The sequence below is a fragment of the Schistocerca nitens genome, chromosome 4 (genome assembly GCF_023898315.1).
Source record: "Schistocerca nitens isolate TAMUIC-IGC-003100 chromosome 4, iqSchNite1.1, whole genome shotgun sequence".
Taxonomy (NCBI): domain Eukaryota; kingdom Metazoa; phylum Arthropoda; class Insecta; order Orthoptera; family Acrididae; genus Schistocerca; species Schistocerca nitens.
The window spans coordinates 597,058,734-597,071,653 of NC_064617.1; the positions used below are offsets into that span (position 1 = coordinate 597,058,734).

The 12,920-nt window shown below is 41.8% G+C and overlaps 1 protein-coding gene across 4 annotated transcripts in view; it reads right to left on the reverse strand.

The window, feature by feature from the left end:
• The window catches only part of LOC126251475 (venom carboxylesterase-6-like), a 196,256-nt gene that overhangs the window by 47,804 nt on the left and 135,532 nt on the right, over nucleotides 1-12,920 (reverse strand). For 2 of the 4 annotated variants that reach the window (XM_049951918.1, XM_049951919.1), the window contains exon 2: nucleotides 5,770-5,913. The exons of the other annotated variants lie outside the window; for them this stretch is intronic. In XM_049951918.1, the coding sequence (XP_049807875.1) occupies nucleotides 5,770-5,913 (144 nt within the window). The remainder of the gene's footprint in view (nucleotides 1-5,769; nucleotides 5,914-12,920) is intronic. 4 annotated transcript variants of the gene reach the window in all.

Consider the following 12,920-nt stretch of genomic DNA (forward strand, 5'->3'; position numbering starts at 1 on the left):
TACCTCGTCACCTACCTTCCAAACTTCACAGAAGCTCTCCTGCGAACCTTGCAAGAGTAGCACTTCTGGAAGAAAGGATATTGCGTACACATGGCTTAGTCACAGCCTGGGGGATACTTCCAGAATGAAATTTTCACTCTGCAGAGGAGTGTGCGCTTTCACGAAACTTCCGGGCAGATAAAACTGTGCGATGGACCGAGACTCGAACTCGGGACCTTACTTTTGTTTTCCATCAGTTTAAGATGTATTTCCCTTGTCTTCGTCATATTCCATTAAGAAATGTTTATCTGTATATAACTGAATACAATTAAAAATTGTTTAAGATGATGTAATCCGTTAGGGAGATGTTACACGTTAATTGGTGGTTTACACTGACTGGAGTAATTTCGTTGAGCAAGAGAGATGCTACAGTGTTGAACGATCTTTATTGTACAAATAATGCTTTAAACTTTATGGTAATATCCACGAGGTTTATTCCGCCACTTTCTGCAGAGATAGTTACAGTCCCAAATTTAACTTTCAGCATGTTTTGACGGGTTACAAAGTAAGTTAAGGCCGACATAATACTGGTACCTGTGTCTCGAGGAATCGGTATCCCTTAAGGAACATAGCTGATTTCTGCCATTATGTATATCTTCGGGGATGACATCTGAAATTCGTCGAATTTCATCACTATTGAGACCCATGTCATCAGTGTTTACGTTATTTTGAGCATTATGTTTATTACTCTTAGCTGTTTTACCTGAGTGACTAGCAGAGGTTCAAATACGGTGGCAAACAGGGCCAATGTCATTGGCGATCCTTGTCTTACCGAGCAACAGAAGTTAAATTTTCTCGTTAGCTGGCTGTTTATTAGGATTCTGGATGAATCTTAGCTTGATATTCTGAGTATTAATGTGCTAAATCGTTGCGGAAAACTCATTACCTTCATCGTTTCGAATACGTAATGTTGGTTTACTCTACCAAAGGCTTTTTGAAAGCCTTGTGACGTTACAGAAGATTTTAATTTGAGAACATCTACTGTGGCTGTTGTATCTCTATAATCACCACAATCTGTACAATCGTTCTATCCTGGCCCACGCTTGTTTTAGAAGAAGCGGTAACTAACTATATACGTTACATTCTTGAGCCTCTGATGTAGTACACGTGCCATGATCTTACAATCACTGCTCAGCAAAGTTAATGATCTATGGTTTTCCATGGATACACTGTATTGTTTTTTGGAACTAAAACCGTAATTCCTTCTACACAGTCAATTGGGATTTCTGTGGCAGTGTTCACTAGTTCACTATATATACATAATAATTTAATTTTAATTTGTTGTTGGAAGATATGATAAATCTCTTCTGGTATTCAATATGGGCCCGGCGATTTATTTTAGGGACTATGTTATATAAATGCTTCCAAAACTTCTTGATCAGTCTTCATCTGAGTCAGCATTGTTGAGCTTTTTTCTGAAAATGTTTGAGAAGACTTCTTGTGCATTATTATCACTAGGTCAGCTGGAAATGATTGTAAATGCCTTCTTTTATTTCGTGCTGTGTATTTAGTGTGATCCATGATTCCCAGTTCTAAGCAAAGAAGGGAAAGCAGAAAGGTGGAAGGAGTATATAGAGGGTTTATACAAGGGCGATATACTTAAGGACAATATTATGGAAATGAAAGAGGATGTAGATGAAGATGAAATGGGAGATAAGATACTGCGTGAAGAGTTTGACAGAGCACTGAAAGACCTGAGTCAAAACAAGGCCCCGGGAGTAGACAACATTCCATTAGAACTACTGATGGCCTTGGGAGAGACAGTCATGACAAAACTCTACCATCTGGTGAGCAAGATGTATGAGACAGGCGAAATACCCACAGACTTCAAGAAGAATATAATAATTCCAATCCCAAAGAAAGCAGGAGTTAACAGATGTGAAAATTACCGAACTATCAGTTTAATAAGTCACAGCTGAAAAATACTAACGCGAATTCTTTACAGACGAATGGAAAAACTGGTAGAAGTGGACCTCGGGGAAGATCAGTTTGGATTCCGTGGAAATGTTGGAACACGTGAGGCAATACTAACCTTACGACTTATCTTAGAAGAAAGATTAAGAAAAGGCAAACCTACGTTTCTAGCATTTGTAGACTTAGAGAAAGCTTTTGACAACGTTAACTGGAATACTCTCTTTCAAATTCTGAAGGTGGCAGGGGTAAAATACAGGGAGCGAAAGGCTATTTACAATTTGTACAGAAACCAGATGGCAGTTATAAGAGTGGAGGGGCATGAAAGGGAAGCAGTGGTTGGGAAAGGAGTGAGACAGGGTTGTAGCCTCTCCCCGATGTTATTCAATCTGTATATTGAGCAAGCAGTAAAGGAAACAAAAGAAAAATTCGGAGTAGGTATTAAAATTCATGGAGAAGAAGTAAAAACTTTGAGGTTTGCCGATGACATTGTAATTCTGTCAGAGACAGCAAAGGACTTGGAAGAGCAGTTGAACGGAATGGACAGTGTCTTGAAAGGAGGATATAAGATGAACATCAACAAAAGCAAAACGAGGATAATGGAATGTAGTCTAATTAAATCGGGTGACGCTGAGGGGATTAGATTAGGAAGTGAGACACTTAAAGTAGTAAAGGAGTTTTGCTATTTAGGGAGTAAAATAACTGATGATGGTCGAAGTAGAGAGGATATAAAATGTAGACTGGCAATGGCAAGGAAATCGTTTCTGAAGAAGAGAAATTTGTTAACATCGAGTATAGATTTAAGTGTCAGGAAGTCGTTTCTGAAAGTATTTGTATGGAGTGTAGCCATGTATGGAAGTGAAACATGGACGATAACCAGTTTGGACAAGAAGAGAATAGAAGCTTTCGAAATGTGGTGCTACAGAAGAATGCTGAAGATAAGGTGGGTAGATCACATAACTAATGAGGAGGTATTGAATAGGATTGGGGAGAAGAGAAGTTTGTGGCACAACTTGACTAGAAGAAGGGATCGGTTGGTAGGACATGTTTTGAGGCATCAAGGGATCACAAATTTAGCATTGGAGGGCAGCGTGGAGGGTAAAAATCGTAGAGGGAGACCAAGAGATCAATACACTAAGCAGATACAGAAGGATGTAGGTTGCAGTAGGTACTGGGAGATGAAGAAGCTTGCACAGGATAGAGTAGCATGGAGAGCTGCATCAAACCAGTCTCAGGACTGAAGACTACAACAACAAACAACATGTTTCCTTTTAATTTTTGTCAATATTTTCCTTTGTGCAGAGCTTTCTTTCGCACATACCGTGATATATTGAGGTTCTTAAGAAAAAATTTAATTTTTTAAAGTTAATTGTTTTTATTTAATTTTTTAAGTATAAATAAATACTCAGGTATCCTCGCCCAACTTTTGTATCCTTATTAATGTTTCAGTATCTAATGTTTGGATTTTATTTTCTGTATCTTCACGCATTTCCCGACAACTGAGGCGTCTACTCTGTAAAGATCTTGAATACATTCAAGTAAAATTCACTCGTTTTCTTGTACCAGAATTTTTTTCACGTGAGTAATTCATTAACTTTATTAGTAGTTGGGGTCTGGCACATTTGCGCCACCAGGCTATTGCTGAACTATACGATGCAAATTTTCGTTCACATTATTCCCACATCCAAATGAAACTTTCTTTCTATACGTCATCTCGTAAATGTGTGACCTTCAGTTTCCACATTCATTTTGCACGAATCAGGTCAGACCCAGACTTCAATACGTCCATGTGTCACATTCGGCAATGTTCCTTTGGACATGCATGCATGTCCAAAGAAACATTCCATTGTACTTCTTAATAATATAGGCACTGCTATTTCATAAATAATGGAAATTTGAAAGATGGATGGAATACAGGAACATTTAAGTGTTATACAAAGGAAACAACGTGAAGCCAATATTGCGCAAGAATGAAAGATGATAGTTGTAGTTGAGATGCGGTGCCACGAGAGTAGTTTGATGGAGCCCTGAAATACCTATGAATAGACTAGACGCCCAATAGGCGTTATTCCCTCATAATTATTTTGACCTTTGGTGGCACATACCGTGACAAAACCATTCATCACGGGATGCAAGATATCATGGGAAATACACTCCGACTTCTAGAAGAATGTAATAATAATTACAATTCCAAAGACGGTTGGTAGTGACAGTTGCCAATATTAAAGAAATATTGGATTAATACATCACAGTTGCAAAGAACTGACATGTATTATGAAAAGGAGAATCAAAAATTGTTAGAAGTCGACCTCAGGGAACATAAGTTTGAGTTCGGGAGAATTTATGAACATGCGAGGCAATACTTACAATCTTCCGACTGAAGAAAGGTCAATATACGTTTATGCATTTGCAGATTTGGGTGACAGTTCTTGAAATGTTGACTCGAATATACTTGCAATTCCGAAGGTAATAGTGATGGAATATGAAATATTTTTCCAACTTGAACAAAAACCAGACTGCTGTTAGGAGAATCGTAGGACTTTAAAGTCAAGCAGCTGTTGACTAGGGCGTGACAAGAGGATTGTTATTCTATGTGTACACTGGACCAGCAGTAAAACAGTCGTTGGAGGGACGCAGTCCCGTGATCCGTCGGTCAGTAGTTCTAGTCTACTGTGAGTTTTTTGTCGGATAATTAGTAAGAGAGTGTTCCAGTTTACTTCACGCTCGAGGGTGTCTGAGGTATTTTAGTGTTAGTTAAATTAATAGCTCTGGTAGATGGAAGTCATGGGGCAGAGGTTGAGTGTGGTAGATGTGACCTTAAATCCACAGGATTTCCTGCAATTATTTCACCTGGAAACTCCGAGAACATGGGGGACGTTTGCGCAGCAGATGGGTCGAGACACAATCTTACGGTGTGAAGGAAGCTCTACCGGCCATTAGTACCCTCTGGAGAAGATGTGAGCTTTCCCGTGCTGTGTTGTATTGTGTGATTCAACATCTGCTTGCAGCTTCTACAGTTCTCTTTTATCAGTTGGTTCCAAGCGTGTATCGCTGTTGCAGTCAGAAAGTCGCAGTAAAAAAATCTATTTTCAGACTATTGGTTGCTGCATCCCATCGAACTAATTCACATACTGATATATCATTCTATGAAATGGCATTTGCTTAGGTCGTTCCAATTTGTATGACAACTATTCATCGAAGATGTTAGACGAAACGCTAACAATTTTTGGTCGCGCAAACTTTTGAGTACCCCAATTGTTTAATAATCGTGATCACACTGCCTTTACTAAGAGAAATAATGCGACACACTTCATCTGCAGTCACCCGACGGTCACCACGAATGATGTCATCAACTTGCTGAATGTTGTGTGGAGTCACTGCACTCACCGGCCTGCCGCTCCGCTTTTCGTCAGTCAACGGTGTTTGCCCTTCAGCTTCCTTACAACGACGAACCCATCGTCTAACAGTGCTGACATCCACTGTCACAACACCATACACCTTCTTCAGTCTTTCATGAATGCGTATGGGCGTTTCACCTTCTGCATTCAAGAATTCAATCACACAACGCTGTCTCAAACGAACATCGATGTCGGCCATCTTACAAACTTCTGCTGTGCTGCCACCTGTTGACACAGAAAGTTACTACTGCAGTGGATTGCAGAAGAAGGTTTGAGGAATGGCGCCAAATTCAAATTTTTCACTTAACTTAATTTCTTTAAGTAGAAAAAAAATGGGAGGCATTACTTTTTGACCGACCCTCGTACATTAGTTCTGCGGTATCCTACAACGATATAGACTACATAACGAAAGAAAACGTACCTGTGGAGTGAAGACGTTAAGGTACAGGCAGTCCTCAGCGCCGGAGACAGCCGATCCCGGCATCAGCACTGCGTGCTGGGTGCATACAGGCCCAGGAGTCGTAGCATCGAGAATGTGTGTCCACGTATCCGGAGGCTGAGGACTCTGAAACAAACAGTGAAACTCATCTTGTTACACAAATCAACGATGCGGAAACATTTTCAAAGAACGTAACACATTACTGTGATTTTTACTACGTTTAGTAGTAATATGAAACGAAAACGCCCAAATATCCACCACTGCTTACAGACATCATCCAAAATTTAACCAACTGCATATTAATTATTTTTGTAATACAATTTTCATGTACAATTTCATTTAATAATTTGAATTAAATAGATTAGTAGGGCATGTGATCAACATTCAGACAATGTACTGCCGTGCAAGAATATCTATGAAGCCAAGCGACAAAAGATTTTGTGTAAGGACATTGTGAATTCGAAAAGAAATCTGTTACCTTCTCTTCACAATAGGCTGGGCCTACTGAATAGTCTATAAAAGCTTTAACAGAAGACAGGCAATGTTTCAAGTACATCTACAAGAAGTTTCTTCATCCATCATAGGTGAGTTTAAAAAAAGGCGCGTCTGTTAAATATCAAATTAGAAAAATGTTTTTCAGTTATAGCTCCGAACAAAAAATAACAACTGGAGTCAGACGGAGGTTTTTACAAACTTGTCTGGAAGTAAGAGAACCCATGTTACATATTTATTGTAGGCAACATGCTATAAATACTCAGGAAGTTACGCTGTTTGATAAGCTCAAGTTTCACTTTGTGAACATTCACCTCTCTTTCTTGCCTGATAATTTGAGAGATGTCTATAAAAAACAAGACGAGGCTCTTTCTTCAAGAAATCAAAGCGATGGAAAGATGGCATCAGATTCACAGGAAAGTTAATACAGTTGGTTGCTTACTGAGATCCACAACATTAAATTTATCGGAGAAAGAACTCTGTGAAGGAGAAAGAAGCGACATCTAAAGTAACGGTTACATTGTCCCAATCAAAGGAGGTGGTGTCGTGTCTAATCTTCAGTAAAGCCTTCGTTCAGCTTGAACAAAATTAAACTGGTTTTCATTCGAATTACATATACACTCCTGGAAATGGAAAAAAGAACACATTGACACCGGTGTGTCAGACCCACCATACTTGCTCCGGACACTGCGAGAGGGCTGTACAAGCAATGATCACACGCACGGCACAGCGGACACACCAGGAACCGCGGTGTTGGCCGTCGAATGGCGCTAGCTGCGCAGCATTTGTGCACCGCCGCCGTCAGTGTCAGCCAGTTTGCCGTGGCATACGGAGCTCCATCGCAGTCTTTAACACTGGTAGCATGCCGCGACAGCGTGGACGTGAACCGTATGTGCAGTTGACGGACTTTGAGCGAGGGCGTATAGTGGGCATGCGGGAGACCGGGTGGACGTACCGCCGAATTGCTCAACACGTGGGGCGTGAGGTCTCCACAGTACATCGATGTTGTCGCCAGTGGTCGGCGGAAGGTGCACGTGCCCGTCGACCTGGGACCGGACCGCAGCGACGCACGGATGCACGCCAAGACCGTAGGATCCTACGCAGTGCCGTAGGGGACCGCACCGCCACTTCCCAGCAAATTAGGGACACTGTTGCTCCTGGGGTATCGGCGAGGACCATTCGCAACCGTCTCCATGAAGCTGGGCTACGGTCCCGCACACCGTTAGGCCGTCTTCCGCTCACGCCCCAACATCGTGCAGCCCGCCTCCAGTGGTGTCGCGACAGGCGTGAATGGAGGGACGAATGGAGACGTGTCGTCTTCAGCGATGAGAGTCGCTTCTGCCTTGGTGCCAATGATGGTCGTATGCGTGTTTGGCGCCGTGCAGGTGAGCGCCACAATCAGGACTGCATACGACCGAGGCACACAGGGCCAACACCCGGCATCATGGTGTGGGGAGCGATCTCCTACACTGGCCGTACACCACTGGTGATCGTCGAGGGGACACTGAATAGTGCACGGTACATCCAAACCGTCATCGAACCCATCGTTCTACCATTCCTAGACCGGCAAGGGAACTTGCTGTTCCAACAGGACAATGCACGTCCGCATGTATCCCGTGCCACCCAACGTGCTCTAGAAGGTGTAAGTCAACTACCCTGGCCAGCAAGATCTCCGGATCTGTCCCCCATTGAGCATGTTTGGGACTGGATGAAGCGTCGTCTCACGCGGTCTGCACGTCCAGCACGAACATTGGTCCAACTGAGGCGCCAGGTGGAAATGGCATGGCAAGCCGTTCCACAGGACTACATCCAGCATCTCTACGATCGTCTCCATGGGAGAATAGCAGCCTGCATTGCTGCGAAAGGTGGATATACACTGTACTAGTGCCGACATTGTGCATGCTCTGTTGCCTGTGTCTATGTGCCTGTGGTTCTGTCAGTGTGATCATGTGATGTATCTGACCCCAGGAATGTGTCAATAAAGTTTTCCCTTCCTGGGACAATGAATTCACGGTGTTCTTATTTCAATTTCCAGGAGTGTATATTGTTCGTTTCCTGGATTGAGGCAAAACTGTACGTGATCAATTGAAATCAAATAAAGGTTAAGCATCCGAAAAGACGTAAGACTAAGGTATTTCCCAACAAAAAATACCCAAGAATGTCTCTCACAAGTTATGTGAAATTGATAAATTTCATAAAAATACGAAGCAGTTAAACACATTCACATGGAATTGCGTATCTGAACATTCTGTAGCAAGAATGTAAATTAATGTAGGAATTATTCCCTATGATTTCAGCAATCTCAGTTTAGCTGGGTTGGAACTTTAATAGTGGCAACTATTTATTTACAGCTCGTGCGAAAATAGATACGGGTTCGAAGTTGTGTTGACAGTTCGAGCGGCGCGGTCCATTGCCCTACGAATCTGTAGCAGTTCTGAAGCGAATGCCGTGAAGTGTTTCCTTCAGTTTAGAAATAGAGTTGAACTCACGAGGGCTTAAGTCAGGGGAGTGCAGTAGGTGGTACAGCACTTAGTAGCCTCATCAGTCAAACAAATCATTATCAGCTTGCACTGTACGTGCTTGAGCATTGTCCTGCAAAATGATGGTCAGGTCCTGCAGAAAGTGTCATCACTTCTGTCTCTAAGATGGTCTTAGGTAATGTACCAAAAATGAATAGCATAGAAACAGAAGTGATGATAATTTCAGTAACACTTTGAAACACGTATCTATTCTGTACGAGCTGTAAATAAATAGTTGCCACTATTAAAGTTCCAACCCTCGTGTTTTACGATATGAACGTAGCTGCAAGTTGGCAGAATGTTACAAGTGCGAACGCTCTCACGACTTAAGTCAATTCGAACAAAGTCGTTTTGGGCGTTTGGACTCGTCCTATACCCACTGTTTAAATCAATATTTCCTCCGTCTTCGCAATGGTCATGTTCAGGACGTCACGACGAGGATTTAGTTTCAAAGTAACCCAGCCTAATGCGTAGAAGGACTTTGTTGTGATTGACACAATGTTGCTCCTTCTACTCTTTACCGTAGAAAACAAAGCAAATAATTGCGAAAAGGTATGTAAATGACGAACGTACGCTGCTATGATGCTCCAGAGGATGATACAAAACTAGGAGCCACTACATTATTAAGCACTGTGGCCGTCTTGGGTATGAAGATTCCGTCTATCCTTGTTTAACTGTCACATGTTTCCACTAAGCACTTGACAAGAAAGTCGAGATAGGCCGCCATCCACATTTCGTTCTTACTTGTTAAACTGATTTCCTCTACCGATATGATCGAAAATGATATTTATGGGACGCTAAGGTCCCACCTACATTCCTTTTTATAGCTTTTCATTTGGTGTCACATGGGAGAGCGTGACAGGTTCCTTGACATATCAGAATAGTGAAGAATCGTGCTTATGGAAATTCAGATACGTTAAGGACACAGTGAAATGGCTGGACAAGGATTCTCACATAGTGAATGGTCGTTGCATGGGTGAAGCTAATACTTCGTGTATAGTACAGATCATTAATGTTTCCAAGAACTGATGACTCTCTGAGAGGCGAGGATTAAGAGTGTTGATGATAGTCGTACGCAACTATTCAGTCAGCCATGGTCTTTGTAGTTGGAACGATGCGCATTTTAACTGGGACACGCGATTTTGTTATCGACGAGTGCAACACTTGAACAGCTAGTGGTATCTGTTGCGAAGGTTCTCGCTGAATGTCGTGGAAAATAAGAACGTTAGAATGCATGTCACTTGAAAACAAAACAGTTCGTTTTTCATCCATAACCCTGTATCTTTTGAAGTCAATAATATAGTAATTACGTTAGTTGTTCATATAAAACTCCCGACTTCTATAAGACAAAGCTATGTTTAAAACACTTACTACCGAACAAAGTTCAAGAATAATGCCCTGGACGCGAGTATCCTCTTCACTAAATATTCAGAAATATACATTTAGACGAAATGTGGAGAACTGTGTGGCTCCATATCTGACCCTTAGTGTGACTGGTAAAGCAAGACAATCAAGCCTAGAGCCTCGTCGATGCACACTCCACTCGTTAGAGAATACTAATTTTCTCTACAACTTAAGAAGTGAGCAGTGATTTCCGTCATTACGGGACATCTACATCTACTTCTACATTCTTGGAGCCCCATTACGCTGTGTAGCACAGAGTACCTCTTTTACCACTATCATTTCTCCATACTGTTTTCCACTTGCGAATGGTGCGTTGGAACTGACGATAAACCTCCGTATATGAACAATTTCTCCAAAATTCTCGTCTTGGTCATTTCGCGAGACATGTGTTGTGCGTCTCTTTTGCGAAAGTACGTTCGCAAAGTTTCAACAGTATCTCCGGGACACAAATTTTTTAACGTGTACAACTGGAGTTTGTTGAATATTTCCAGAACGCTCTTCCCCTTATTATACCATCCAATGACGAAAATATGTGCCGCTCTGTCTCTATCTCTCGTATTAACACTGCGCGATAACGGTCTCAGATTGATAAGCTATATCCAATAATCAGACTATCGGGCATTTGATAAGCCGCTTATGTAATGTGTGGATTAGATTACCCTACTATTATTCCAATGAAACTTATCTTGGCATATGGTTTTCTTACAACCTGTTTTGTGATTGTGATCATCCTACTTTAGGTCTTCCATAATCTCCAATAAAATCGTCTTTGTATTTGGAAAGTAATTAACATAATTTGCATAGTACAATTATTGACAGTTGATGTCAAAAATCTTTACTTACGAACTTCTCTGTATCACAGAAATTGCATCTACTACCTCATTCCCGCAGCTAGTATAGGCCACAAGAACACCAAACGCGACAGCTGTGCAAATCAGAAACTTAAATCTCCATTCTCGCGAGACTTGGTCAGTGTGGGATAGGCAACAGCTGATATCGTCTGCAACATGGGTGTCGAGACTGTAGTGCAACCGCGGCTCCAGAACCGATCCTGCATTACGTAGCAGACAGAAAAAACGCGATCTTCAACAGGTAGCTGCCTCACGCTTGGGAATCCACGCGGACTATTGTGTACCTGTCAAGTGTGTAGTGAAATTTTTGAGGTATTGTGAAAGTGTGACAATTTTTCCCTTTGTGAATCACGAGAGTACCATTAGAAATATGATGAACCAAGAGAACAAATACACATATTCAGAGTGTGGGAGAAGTGATTATAACAAGATTCTGAGGAAGCACGTATGACAAGCACGTTCAGGAAAGATATGTGATGCCACTCCACAATTAAATGTGCAAAGTTTTTAGATATATTTCAACCCTGAACACAGTTTAATGTGCTACGAATGGAACCACCATACATCGGAAGATAGTTGTGTGAAAATGAAATGTTCATTATGTGAAGTTTCAGTGTTTTCGATAACTCAAGTTACGTATTATACCTAACTGGCAAATCGCTTCAAACATTTATAGATACATATTCTGAAAATTAGTTACCAGTCGCATTTCTTGTGAATGGACTGAAACATCGATGGGTGTAGTAGATACACCTAAAAGCCACTTGCCTCCCGCGTTTCTTTCCTCACTGCAAAAGAAAGTACGAAACGAACAAGCGAGCGGCTGTTAGGGACAATCACAGTCATGGACTGGAAATGCAGTAGTAGTGAGCACGCCAAGAGAAGTAGCAGCTGGTCAGCAGGTCACATGATGGGACAACGCGTCGCTATGGTAATAATACCAGAGTGGAAGTCGCTTGGCTGGGTGTTTTCCAAACGTACATTTCGTTCCTGCACTAATGCGACCCTTTTGATAGTCATGTGTCTGCGACCACTTGGTGCATCGCGTCATTTCTAGGTGACAGGTATCAACGTATAGAGAAACTACTTTGGAACTATCGTGTAAGCGAATTGTTTATAGTAAGTACTGATTACATTTAGAATAGTTAGCCGTGCCCAAAAGAGGAGGAATTTGCGCACCGTGTAAGAGTTACGTCGGGTAGTTCATAAAATCCCTAGTAATTAGGACATCCCGAGGAAATTGCAACATCTGGCAGTACTAATTCTTAGATAGAAGCACTGTCCCCGTTTACTGAATCAAGTTCGAGCAAAAGTAGCTCAGGGAAAGAAACGCGCATATCAGCTATGTTTACAGGCGAAGAAAGAATCTCCGAAACAAGTATCTAAATGTCTCATACCAAAGAAAAAACCACTGCCATGAAGAACTGAGCAACCGTGGACTACGTTTGCATGCGGAACTGAACACGATTTCCACTGAAGATAGTCTACAGCTTACAAGATGATAAAACATTTAAATAAAACTTAAAAAGAGGCAAGGAACTTAAGCATAATACCAGAAGATAAACAGATAGTACATTATTAACAGCGAGGATAAAAGGAAGGTCTCCTTGGAATCCATATACCATATGAGGGTGATCTGCTGACAGTCCAAGAACTAAAACTCAGGTTTACTTCAATGTGATGGTGATGTCCCATACTCCTTCACAGAGCGTAGGGGAACGATGCGGGGACCCGCACCGCCGTACTAGGCATAGTGCTAGTGGAGGTGGTTTGCCATTGCCTTCCTCCGACCATAATGGGGATGAATGATAATGACGAAGACAACACAACAACACCCAGTCATCTCGAGGCAGGTGAAAACCCCTGA